Source organism: Mustelus asterias, unplaced genomic scaffold (genome assembly GCF_964213995.1).
Source record: "Mustelus asterias unplaced genomic scaffold, sMusAst1.hap1.1 HAP1_SCAFFOLD_3645, whole genome shotgun sequence".
NCBI classification, from domain to species: domain Eukaryota; kingdom Metazoa; phylum Chordata; class Chondrichthyes; order Carcharhiniformes; family Triakidae; genus Mustelus; species Mustelus asterias.
This window is the reverse complement of record NW_027593590.1, coordinates 12562-24623: the sequence shown is the minus strand read 5'-3', so window position 1 is coordinate 24623 and position 12062 is coordinate 12562. Positions and strand designations below refer to the sequence as shown.

Sequence of the window (12062 nt, the reverse complement as noted above, 5' to 3'; positions counted from 1 at the left end):
TCATCCTTCGTCTCTCCAAGGAGAAAACACCGAGCTCCCTCAGCCTATCCTCATAAGGCATGCCACTCAATCCAGGCAACATCCTTGTAAATCTCCTCTGCACCCTTTCAATCTTTTCCACATCCTTCCTGTAATGAGGCGACCAGAACTGAGCACAGTACTCCAAGTGGGGTCTGACGAGGGTCCTGTATAGCTGCAGTATCCCAGGGGCTTACATTCGATCTCGCTAACCTTTTCCTTCCCACAAACAAAGAGGGTTATATGTGATGTGCACTCATTCCTCTTTCTCTCTCAGTTTCTTGGTCCTGTGTTGGATTCTAACTTGCTTGCTGCAATCCTCAGCCTTACTGCTCTTCCTGGTAACCACGGCAGCCACTTCCTTCGATCCAATGCAATCTTTAACTTCTTTCAGAAGCCACATTCCAGGATGGGTTTTACATCCTCAGAGATGTAACGCTTGTATAAATTCCAGCCGTTTATCTGGCAGAGTTTTTTGCCTGTTTCCTGTTAAGGGCATTTAAAATGGTGATTGGGATAAACATATGGATGATATTGGAATAGTGTAGGTTAGAGGGGCTTTAGATTGGTTTCACTGGTCGGCGCAACATCGAGGGCCGAAGGGCCTGTACTGCGCTGGAATGTTCTATGTTCCCACTCTCCACCGACTTGCCCCTCGTAGTTACCCTCACTCCGATTTAAGAGCCTTGTTTCAGAATGAGCTCGAATCACTCAATGTAATGCCAGTTATTTATCTGCAGACCATGAGTATCCGGTTCAGGTGTTGCACTGCTCGAACTGTACCATCAAATCTATCAGCTGGCAACTCGCCAACGATCTGTCAAGGTAAGGACGCTGTGCTCGGGAATGTGGCGAGCTGGATCGAATATCTGCTGATCGCACTTTCTGCTGGCAATGGGGTGGTGAACAGAGTAACGGTCAAACTGTGTGAAGAAACTATTACTGAGGGCAGGAGCAGAGGGCAGGAGCAGAGGGCAGGAGCAGAGGGCAGGAGCAGAGGGCAGGAGCAGAGGGCAGGAGCAGAGGGCAGGAGCCGGCTCCTCTGCAATCTCGACCGATATAACACACAACTGTGATTCTCACCGCGTTTCCCTCTCACCCGACCGCGCTCTCTCTCCTTTTCTCTCTCTCGCTCTCCCCGTCTTCGCTCGCTTCCCCCTTCCCTCTCCCTATCTCCTCCCTCACCTTCTATCCTCCGCCTTCCCCCCTCCCAGCCTTCCCCGCTCCCCCCCGCCTTCCCGGCTCCCCCTGGCTTCCCGGCTCCCCACGCCTTCCCCCCTCCCCCCCCCTTCCCCCCTGCCCCCCGCCTTCCCCCCTCCCCCCTGCCTTCCCCCTTTCCCCCCAGATTCCCCCCTCCCCCCGCCTTCCCCCCTCCCCCCCGCCTTCTCCCCTCTGCCCCGCCTTCTCCCCTCCCCCTTCTCCCCTCCCCCCCGCCTTCCCCCCTCCCCCCCGCCTTCTCGCCTCCCCCTTCTCCCCTCCCCCCCACCTTCTCCCCTCCCCCCACCTTCTCCCCTCCCCCTGCCTTCCCCACTCCCCCCGCCTTCCCCCTCCCCCCCCGCCTTCCCCCTCCCCCTCCGCCTTCCCCCCTCCCCCTCCGCCTTCCCCCCTCCCCCTCCGCCTTCCCCCCTCCCCCCCCAGTCTCCCCTCCCCCCCCGCCATCTCCCCTCCCCCCCGCCATCTCTCCTCCCCCCCCGCCGTTTCCCCTCCCTCCCCCGCCATCTCCCCTCCCCCCCCCCGCCGTCTCCCCTCCCCTCCCACCGTCTCCCTCCCCCCCCCCGCCGTCTCCCCTCCCCTCGCCGTCTCCCCTCCCCCCCCGCCGTCTCCCCTCCCCCCCCCCGCCGTCTCCCCTCCCCCCCCCCGCAGTCTCCCCTCCCCCCGCCGTCTCCCCTCCCCCCCCGGCGTCTCCCCTCCCCCCCCACCCTCCGCCGTCTCCCCCCCCCCCCCCCGCCGTGTCCCCTCCCCCCCTCGTGATCATCACCTCCGACCTGGGAAAAAGCTTCCCACCATTCACCCTGTCTATACCCTTCATAATCTTGTACACCTCTATTAGGTCTCCCCTCATTCTCCGTCTTTCCAGGGAGAACAACCCCAGTTTACCCAATCTCTCCTCATAGCTAAGCCCCTCCATACCAGGCAACATCCTGGTAAACCTTCTCTGCACTCTCTCTAAAGCCTCCACGTCCTTCTGGTAGTGTGGCGACCAGAACTGGACGCAGTACTCCAAATGTGGCCTAACCAGCGTTCTATACAGCTGCAACATCAGACTCCAGCTTTTATACTCTATACCCTGTCCTATAAAGGCAAGCATACCATATGCCTTCTTCACAATCTACTCCACCTGTGCTGCCACCTTCAAGGATTTGTGGACTTGCACACCCAGGTCCCTCTGTGTTTCTATACTCCTGATGGCTCTGCCATTTATTGTATAACTCCCCCCTACATTAGTTCTTCCAAAATGCATCACTTTGCATTTATCTGGATTAAATTCCATCTGCCATTTCTCCGCCCAATTTTCCAGCCTCTCTATATCCTGCTGTATTGCCCGACAATGCTCTTCGCTATCCGCAAGTCCAGCCATCCTCGTGTCATCCGCAAACTTGCTGATTACACCAGTTACACCTTCTTCCAAATCATTTATATATATCACAAATAGCAGAGGTCCCAGGACAGAGCCCTGCGGAACACCACTGGTCACAGACCTCCAGCCGGAAAACGACCCTTCGACTGTTACCCTCTGTCTCCTGTGGCCAAGCCAGTTCTCCACCCATCGAGCCACTTCTCCTTGTATCCCATGAGCCTTAACCTTCTTAACCAACCTGCCATGAGGGACTTTGTCAAATGCCTTACTGAAATCCATACAGACGACATCCACGGCCCTTCCTTCGTCAACCGTTTTTGACACTTCCTCAAAAAACTCCACCAAATTTGTAAGGCACGACCTCCCTCTTACAAAACCATGCTGTCTGTCACTAATGAGATTGTTCCGTTCTCAATGCGCATACATCCTGTCTCTCAGAATCCTCTCCAACAACTTCCCTACCATGGACGTCAAGCTCACAGACCTATAATTACCCGGGTTATCCCTGCTACCCTTCTTAAACAACGGGACCACATTTGCTACCCTCCAATCCTCAGGGACCTCACCCTATCTTCCGTGTCTCTGGCTCTCTCTACCTCTGGCTCTCTCTACCTCTGGCTCGCTCGACCTCTGACTCGCTCGACCTCTGACTCGCTCGACCTCTGGCTCGCTCGACCTCTGGCTCGCTCGACCTCTGGCTCGCTCGACCTCTGGCTCGCTCGACCTCTGGCTCGCTCGACCTCTGGCTCGCTCGACCTCTGGCTCGCTCGACCTCTGGCTCGCTCGACCTCTGGCTCTCTCCATCTCTGGCTCACTCCTCGTGTTTCCCTGGGGTACAGACAGTCTGTGCGCTCACAGTTGGTGTTGTGGCTGATTGCGGCTGTGTCTGTATTTAACATCCACATTGTGGGGAGGGAGTTGGAGCTCCGATGTGAGAGGTTAGTCTGAGCCCCGCAGACAGGCACCCGCTAAGTCTCTGTATGTTCCAGACTCGGAGACACAGCAGAGGAAGAGGAAGAGACGAGCGATCGAGGGGAGCGACCCGCAGGTCGCTGAGAAGTGGAGAGTGGCTGAAATGATCATGTTCCCTATGATTGCAATCCTTCTCATCGCACTGTAAGTGAAAAATAATTAACGTCAGCTCTGAACCCCCGAAACACTCCCCGCGACCCTCTCCCCGTGACCCTCTCCCCGTGACTCTCTCCCCGCGACCCTCTCCCCGTGACCCTCTCCCCGCGACCTGTAACCCGCACCCACTAACCGGCTCCCCGTAGCCCGCTCCCCGTAAACCCCTGCGAACCCCGAACCCGCGCTGAACCCCGTAACCCGCTCCCCGTAACCCGCTCCCCGTAACCCGCTCCCCGTAACCCGCTCCCCGTAACCCGCTCCCCGTAACCCGCTCCCCGTAACCCGCTCCGAACCGCGAACACGCGCCGAACCCCCAGCCCCCTCCTCACATCGCCCCCATCCCCAACACCCTCCTCACGCTGACCCATGCCAAAAACACCTCTAAACGCCAAACCCCTTCCACCTGACGGAACTTTCCCCCTCCGGTCCTCATCATTGACTCCCGCAACCCCGCAATACACCCCCTCCCTATCTCTGTAACCTCCTCCAGCCCCTACACCCCTCCCTATCTCTGTAACCTCCTCCAGCCCCTACACCCCTCCCTATCTCTGTAACCTCCTCCAGCCCCTACACCCCTCCCTATCTCTGTAACCTCCTCCAGCCCCTACACCCCTCCCTATCTCTGTAACCTCCTCCAGCCCCTACACCCCTCCCTATCTCTGTAACCTCCTCCAGCCCCTACACCCCTCCCTATCTCTGTAAACTTCTCCAGCCCCGACACGCCTCCCTATCTCTGTAACCTCCTCCTGCCCCTACACCCCTCCCTATCTCTGTAACGTCCTCCAGCCCCTACACCCCCTCCCTATCTCTGTATCCTCCTCCAGCCCCTACACCCCTCCCTATCTCTGTAACCTCCTCCATCCCCGACACCCCTCCCTATCTCTGTAACCTCCTCCAGCCCCTACACCCCTCCCTATCTCTGTAACCTCCTCCAGCCCCTACACCCCTCCCTATCTCTGTAAGTTCCTCCAGCCCCTACACCTCTCCCTATCTCTGTAACCTCCTCCAGCCCCTACCCCCCTCCCTATCTCTGTAACCTCCACCAAGGATGAGGGGGCTTTATTTCACACGGAGAGACAGGGAGAAGCTGGGAACGTTCCCCTCGGAGCGGAGAAGGTTCAGGGGGAGATTGAATCGAGGCGTTCAGAATCACGAGGGGGAGGGGGGGGTTTGGATGGAGTGAATGAGGAGAAAGTGTTTCCAGTGACAGGAGGCTCGGTAACCAGAGGGGACACAGATTGAAGAGAATCGGGGAAAGAACCAGAGGGGGGGGAGATGAGGGGAATTTTATTTTGGACACACAGCGAGTTGTTGTGATCTGGAAGGCGCTGCCTGACAGGGCGCTGGAAGCTGATTCAACAGGAACTTTCAAAAGGGGCAATTGGGGAAATACTGGAAGGGGGAAGCTCAGATGCAGCTGCAGACAAACACACCACTCCCTGCTGCAGCCCCAATTGCCATGGGTTCAGTCACTGTAATCGCACCAGGCAGCCACCAGGTGGTGGTGCTGCACTCCACAAAAACTGACAGAATGGACAATTTGCATTTCTTTAGCGCCTGTCCCCACCTCAGGACATCCCAAACCTTTCACACACAGAGAACCATAGACTATCATTCGGCCCATTGAGTCTTCACCGACTCTCCGAAAAACCATCCCACCCACCCCCACCCTACTTCCCTAACCCCATAACCCTCGTTCATTTACAATGGCCAATCCACCGAACCTGCACATCTTTGGACACTAAGGGGCAGTGTGGCACTCCCTCAGAACTGACACTCTGACAGTGCGGCACTCCCTCAGCACTGACCCTCTGACAGTGCGGCACTCCCTCAGAACTGACCCTCTGACAGTGCGGCACTCCCTCAGCACTGACCCTCTGACAGTGCGGCACTCCCTCAGAACTGACCCTCTGACAGTGCGGCACTCCCTCAGCACTGACCCTCTGACAGTGCGGCACTCCCTCAGAACAGACCCTCTGACAGTGCGGCACTCCTTCAGAACTGACCCTCTGACAGTGCGGCACTCCCTCAGAACTGACCCTCTGACAGTGCGGCGCTCCCTCAGCACTGACCCTCTGACAGTGCGGCACTCCCTCAGTACAGACACTCTGACAGTGCGGCACTCCCTCAGCACTGATCCTCTGACAGTGCGGCACTCCCTCAGTACTGACCCTCTGACAGTGCGGCACTCCCTCAGTACTGACCCTCTGACAGTGCGGCACTCCCTCAGTACTGACCCTCTGACAGTGCGGCACTCCCTCAGTTCTGACCCTCTGACAGTGCGGCACTCCCTCAGTACTGACCCTCTGACAGTGCGGCACTCCCTCAGCACTGACCCTCTGACAGTGCGGCACTCCCTCAGTACTGACCCTCTGACAGTGCGGCACTCCCTCAGTACTGACCCTCTGACAGTGCGGCACTCCCTCAGTACTGACCCTCTGACAGTGCGGCACTCCCTCAGTACTGAACCTCTGACAGTGCGGCACTCCCTCAGTACTGACCCTCTGTCAGTGCGGCACTCCCTCAGTACTGACCCTCTGACAGTGCGGCACTCCCTCAGCACTGACCCTCTGACAGTGCGGCACTCCCTCAGTACTGACCCTCTGACAGTGCGGCACTCCCTCAGTACTGACCCTCTGACAGTGCGGCACTCCCTCAGTACTGACCCTCTGACAGTGCGGCACTCCCTCAGTACTGACCCTCTGACAGTGCGGCACTCCCTCAGTACTGACCCTCTGACAGTGCCGCACTCCCTCAGTACTGACCCTCTGACAGTGCGGCACTCCCTCAGCACTGACCCTCTGACAGTGCGGCACTCCCTTAGTACTGACCCTCTGACAGTGCGGCACTCCCTCAGTACTGACCCTCTGACAGTGCGGCACTCCCTGACCCTCTGACAGTGCGGCACTCCCTCAGTACTGACCCTCTGACAGTGCGGCACTCCCTCAGAACTGACCCTCTGACAGTGCGGCACTCCCTCAGAACTGACCCTCTGACAGTGCGGCGCTCCCTCAGCACTGACCCTCTGACAGTGCGGCACTCCCTCAGTACTGACACTCTGACAGTGCGGCACTCCCTCAGCACTGACCCTCTGACAGTGCGGCACTCCCTCAGTACTGACCCTCTGACAGTGCGGCACTCCCTCAGTACTGACCCTCTGACAGTGCGGCACTCCCTCAGTATTGACCCTCTGACAGTGCGGCACTCCCTCAGTCCTGACCCTCTGACAGTGCGGCACTCCCTCAGTACTGACCCTCTGACAGTGCGGCACTCCCTCAGCACTGACCCTCTGACAGTGCGGCACTCCCTCAGTACTGACCCTCTGACAGTGCGGCACTCCCTCAGTACTGACCCTCTGACAGTGCGGCACTCCCTCAGTACTGACCCTCTGACAGTGCGGCACTCCCTCAGTACTGAACCTCTGACAGTGCGGCACTCCCTCAGTACTGACCCTCTGTCAGTGCGGCACTCCCTCAGTACTGACCCTCTGACAGTGCGGCACTCCCTCAGCACTGACCCTCTGACAGTGCGGCACTCCCTGACCCTCTGACAGTGCGGCACTCCCTCAGTACTGACCCTCTGACAGTGCGGCACTCCCTCAGTACTGACCCTCTGACAGTGCGGCACTCCCTCAGTACTGACCCTCTGACAGTGCCGCACTCCCTCAGTACTGACCCTCTGACAGTGCGGCACTCCCTCAGCACTGACCCTCTGACAGTGCGGCACTCCCTTAGTACTGACCCTCTGACAGTGCGGCACTCCCTCAGTACTGACCCTCTGACAGTGCGGCACTCCCTGACCCTCTGACAGTGCGGCACTCCCTCAGTACTGACCCTCTGACAGTGCGGCACTCCCTCAGAACTGACCCTCTGACAGTGCGGCACTCCCTCAGAACTGACCCTCTGACAGTGCGGCGCTCCCTCAGCACTGACCCTCTGACAGTGCGGCACTCCCTCAGTACTGACACTCTGACAGTGCGGCACTCCCTCAGCACTGACCCTCTGACAGTGCGGCACTCCCTCAGTACTGACCCTCTGACAGTGCGGCACTCCCTCAGTACTGACCCTCTGACAGTGCGGCACTCCCTCAGTACTGACCCTCTGACAGTGCGGCACTCCCTCAGTCCTGACCCTCTGACAGTGCGGCACTCCCTCAGTACTGACCCTCTGACAGTGCGGCACTCCCTCAGCACTGACCCTCTGACAGTGCGGCACTCCCTCAGTACTGACCCTCTGACAGTGCGGCACTCCCTCAGTACTGACCCTCTGACAGTGCGGCACTCCCTCAGTACTGACCCTCTGACAGTGCGGCACTCCCTCAGCACTGACCCTCTGACAGTGCGGCACTCCCTGACCCTCTGACAGTGCGGCACTCCCTCAGCGCTGTTTACAGTTTGAAAGGCGAGTGTTGTTGGAAGGTGATAATGTTGCGGTCTTGTTGTGGTTAATGTTTTGCAGAGTGGCCGTACTGATTGTCATCTTGCTGTGGTTGAAGCAGACACGGGAGAACACAGCGCAGTGCAATGTCGGATTCCGCTATCTGAAGGATGACAGAGTGGTTCCCTCGTACAGATAAGGTGCGGGGCGGGATGTGTCCTCCCGATCCCGGCCCCGGAATCTGGGGCGCCTGGGGTCCGACTGCGCCGGGCTATCCGCCCACCCCAGTTTAAGGAGCGAATGGTAAAAACAACCCTTGGAAGATTTTAACAAATGATTAATAATAAAGACAATGGTTCACACTCACACAAACCAGAAAGCTGTTTCACACAGAACACTCGCCTGTGGCGATTGGACTGAGGAAGCATTGGAGCCCGTCTGTGGGAAACGAGCATGTCTGAATTGTGCACAGCAAGATCCCTCAAACAGCCGCGCCCTCGGGCCCCAGTTCCCCTCTGTGTGCCCACTCCTGCCCACCTTTTAATTCGGTGCAGCACGAGAGATAAATATCGGACAGCAGAGATCGGGTGACACGTTTTTATTGAACAACTTCAGATGATTCGCTCCACCTCACCTCCACACCTTTGTTTTCAGTTTATTTAATTTTTAACTGTTCTCTATCTTTTATTTCTCTCTTGTCTTTATTTTTCTCCCCCCCCAAACACTCTTTTCCCCCTATTTTATCCCACTCTCCTTCTCTTTTCTCCCCCCGCTTCCCCTTTTCTACATTTTACCTCTCTCCCACCCATCTTTCCCCCCCTCTCCCCACACCTTCACCTGTCACAGTTCACCCTCTGATTTCAGCTTCTCTGCCGTTTGGCCATTCACACCCTTTATTCTCTCTCTGGGCTGCCAGTAGCAGCCTTTCCCCTGGTTTCTGTGGCTATGAATCATCTTCCATTCCCTCCCCCTGCAGTATAAATATCTCCCACTTTCTCTGCCTTTTAGCTTTGACAAAGGGTCGCCTGGACTCGAAACGTCAGCTCTTTTCTCTCCTTACAGATGCTGCCAGACCCGCTGAGATTTTCCAGCATTTTCTCTTTTGGTTTCAGATCCCAGCGTCTGCAGTCATTTGTTTTCACCCATTTTTATTGTATGGGATCCTGCTGTGCACCGGTTGACGGCACTGACGCCTCCTGCGTTTACAACAGCCTCCTCGTGGGAGCAGGGAGATCGGGGGGCGAGGGAGGGGGGAGAGCAGAGTCCTTCATTGGCCCAGCAAAGCTTTGGGAGAGATGCCAAATCAATGCAAGGTCTCTCTCAATGTTCTTATCGCTTGTACACAGGGCCAGGGGAGGGACGGGGAGGGTGAGGGGGCAGTGGGGAGGGAGGTGGCCCATCAGGTGGGCACTGCCATTGTGTGACCCATGAGGTGCCTGCCATTTTCCCTTTTGCACACCATCACGAGAGATTAGCTCATCCAACAAGGCCTGACAAAGGGAGATCAGGCGTTCCTGGGCAAGGGCAGGCGGCAGTGTGGGGGGAAGGTGGGAGGGTGGGCAACAGGGACATGGGGGACAGTTTGCTCCCCAGCAATTCCTGTTCCTGTGTAACAGGCTCAAGGGGCTGAATGGGGCCTCCTCCTGTTCCTGTGTAACAGGCTCGAGGGGCTGAATGAGGCCTCCTCCTGTTCCTGTGTAACAGGCTCAGGAGGGCTGAATGGCCTCCTCCTGTTCCTGTGTAACAGGCTCGAGGGGCTGAATGGGGCCTCCTCCTGTTCCTGTGTAACACGCTCGAGGGGCTGAATGGGGCCTCCTCCTGTTCCTGTGTAACAGGCTCGAGGGGCTGAATGGCCTCCTCCTGTTCCTGGTTAGTGGTATATATGAATCATGGAGCACAACAGGGGGACAAGATGCAGCATGTTGGAACAAAGAGTATTTTCTCATTTCTCATTCCCAGAGCTGATTAAAGGTTTTTTTCAATTCCCGACTCTCTCAGCTTCAAAGTAAAATGGAAAATAGATGGGACAGATTTGAATTGATGAATTAATCCCTTCCTGAGAGACCACACGCTTACATTCAAACACAGAATTAATCAGCCTCATCCGGTAACCTACAAACATTCACAATATTCATCAAAGTCAGCTGACAAAAGACATCGGAAAACATCTAACTCCGTGTTATACCTGTCCTGGGAGTGTTTGATGGAGGACAGTGCAGAGAGAGCTTTACTCTGTATCTAACCCGTGCTGTACCTGTCCTGGGAGTGTTTGATGGAGGACAGTGCAGAGAGAGCTTTACTCTGTATCTAACCCTGTGCTATACCTCTCCTGGGAGTGTTTGATTAGGAGAGTGTAGAGGGAACTTTACTCTGTATCTAACCCCGTGCTGTACCTGTCCTGGGGATGTTTGATGGGGACAGTGTAGAGGGAGCTTTACTCTGTATCTAACCCCGTGCTGTACCTGTCCTGGGAGTGTTTGATGGGGACAGTGTAGAGGGAGCTTTACTCTGTATCTAACCCTGTGCTGTACCTGTCCTGGGAGTGTTTGATGGGGACAGTGTAGAGGGAACTTTACTCTGTATCTAACCCCGTGCTGTACCTGTCCTGGGAGTGTTTCATGGGGACAGTGTAGAGGGAACTTTACTCTGTATCTAACCTCGTGCTGTACCTGTCCTGGGGATGTTTGATGGGGACAGTGTAGAGGGAGCTTTACTCTGTGTCTAACCCCGTGCTGTACCTGTCCTGGGAGTGTTTCATGGGGACAGTGTAGAGGGAGCTTTACTCTGTATCTAACCCCGTGCTGTACCTGTCCTGGGAGTGTTTCATGGGGACAGTGTAGAGGGAGCTTTACTCTGTATCTAACCCCGTGCTGCACCTGTCCTGGGAGTGTTTGATGGGGGACAGTGTAGAGGGAGCTTTACTCTGTATCTAACCCCGTGCTGTACCTGTCCTGGGAGTGTTTGATGGGGACAGTGTAGAGGGAGCTTTACTCTGTATCTAACCCCGTGCTGTACCTGTCCTGGGAGTGTTTGATTGAACAGTGTTTGAAATAGCTTAATACATTGACCAGAAACTGAGCTGGACCCAGCCGTATAAATACTGTGGCTCCCAGAGCAGGTCAGAGGCTGGGAATCCTGCGGAGAGTAACTCACCTCCTGTCTCCCCAAAGCCTGTCCACCATCTACAAGGCACAAGTCAGGAGTGTGATGGAATACTCCCCACTCGCCTGGATGGGTGCGGCTCCAACAACACTCGAGAAGCTCAACACCATCCAGGACAAAGCAGCCCCGCTCGATCGACACGCTAACCGCAAACATTCACTCCCTCCACCCCCAACGCACAGTGACAGCCGTGTGTACCGTCTACAAGATGCACTGCAGCAACTCACCAAGGCTCCTTAGGCAGCACCTTCCAAACCCACCACCTCTACCATCTAGAAGGACAAGGGCAGCAGATACCTGGGAACACCCCCACCTGGAGGCTCCCCTCCGAGTTACTCACCATCCCGTCTTGGAAATATATCGGCCGCTCCTTCTATCATATTTGAGAAGCTAAAAATAAATATAGATATCTAGTCCTAAGTGGGCTATTTTTTAACTCCATTTTCTTCTCTGTGCTGTTAAAATTAGAAAATGCTGGAGCTAACAAATAGTTCAGCCAGTCACAGAATCATAGAATCCCTGCAATGCAGAAGGAGGCCATTCAGCCCATCAAGCCTGCACCAACAACGAACCCATCCAGGCCCTACCCCTACAGATCTCTGTATTTATCCTGTTAATCTCCTGACACTAAGGGGCGATTTAGCACGGCCAATCAACTTAACCTGCACATCTTTGAACTGTGGGAGGAATCCAGAGCACCACGCACATACGGGGAGAGCGTGCTAACTCCACACTGACAGTGACCCAAGCCAGGAATCGAACCCGGTTCCCTGGCACTGAGGCAGTAATGCTAACCACTG

The 12062-nt window shown here is 56.2% G+C and overlaps 1 protein-coding gene across 1 annotated transcript; it reads left to right on the top strand.

Moving 5' to 3' along the window:
• Positions 1–761: 761 nt before the first annotated feature.
• On the top strand, positions 762–8435 carry LOC144490699 (uncharacterized). Its single transcript, XM_078208405.1, has 3 exons — positions 762–843; positions 3586–3712; positions 8182–8435. Exons 1-3 carry the CDS (start codon positions 762–764, stop codon positions 8297–8299), a joined length of 327 nt encoding a protein of 108 aa, XP_078064531.1. The 3' UTR covers positions 8300–8435.
• The last annotated feature ends 3627 nt before the right edge of the window (positions 8436–12062 follow it).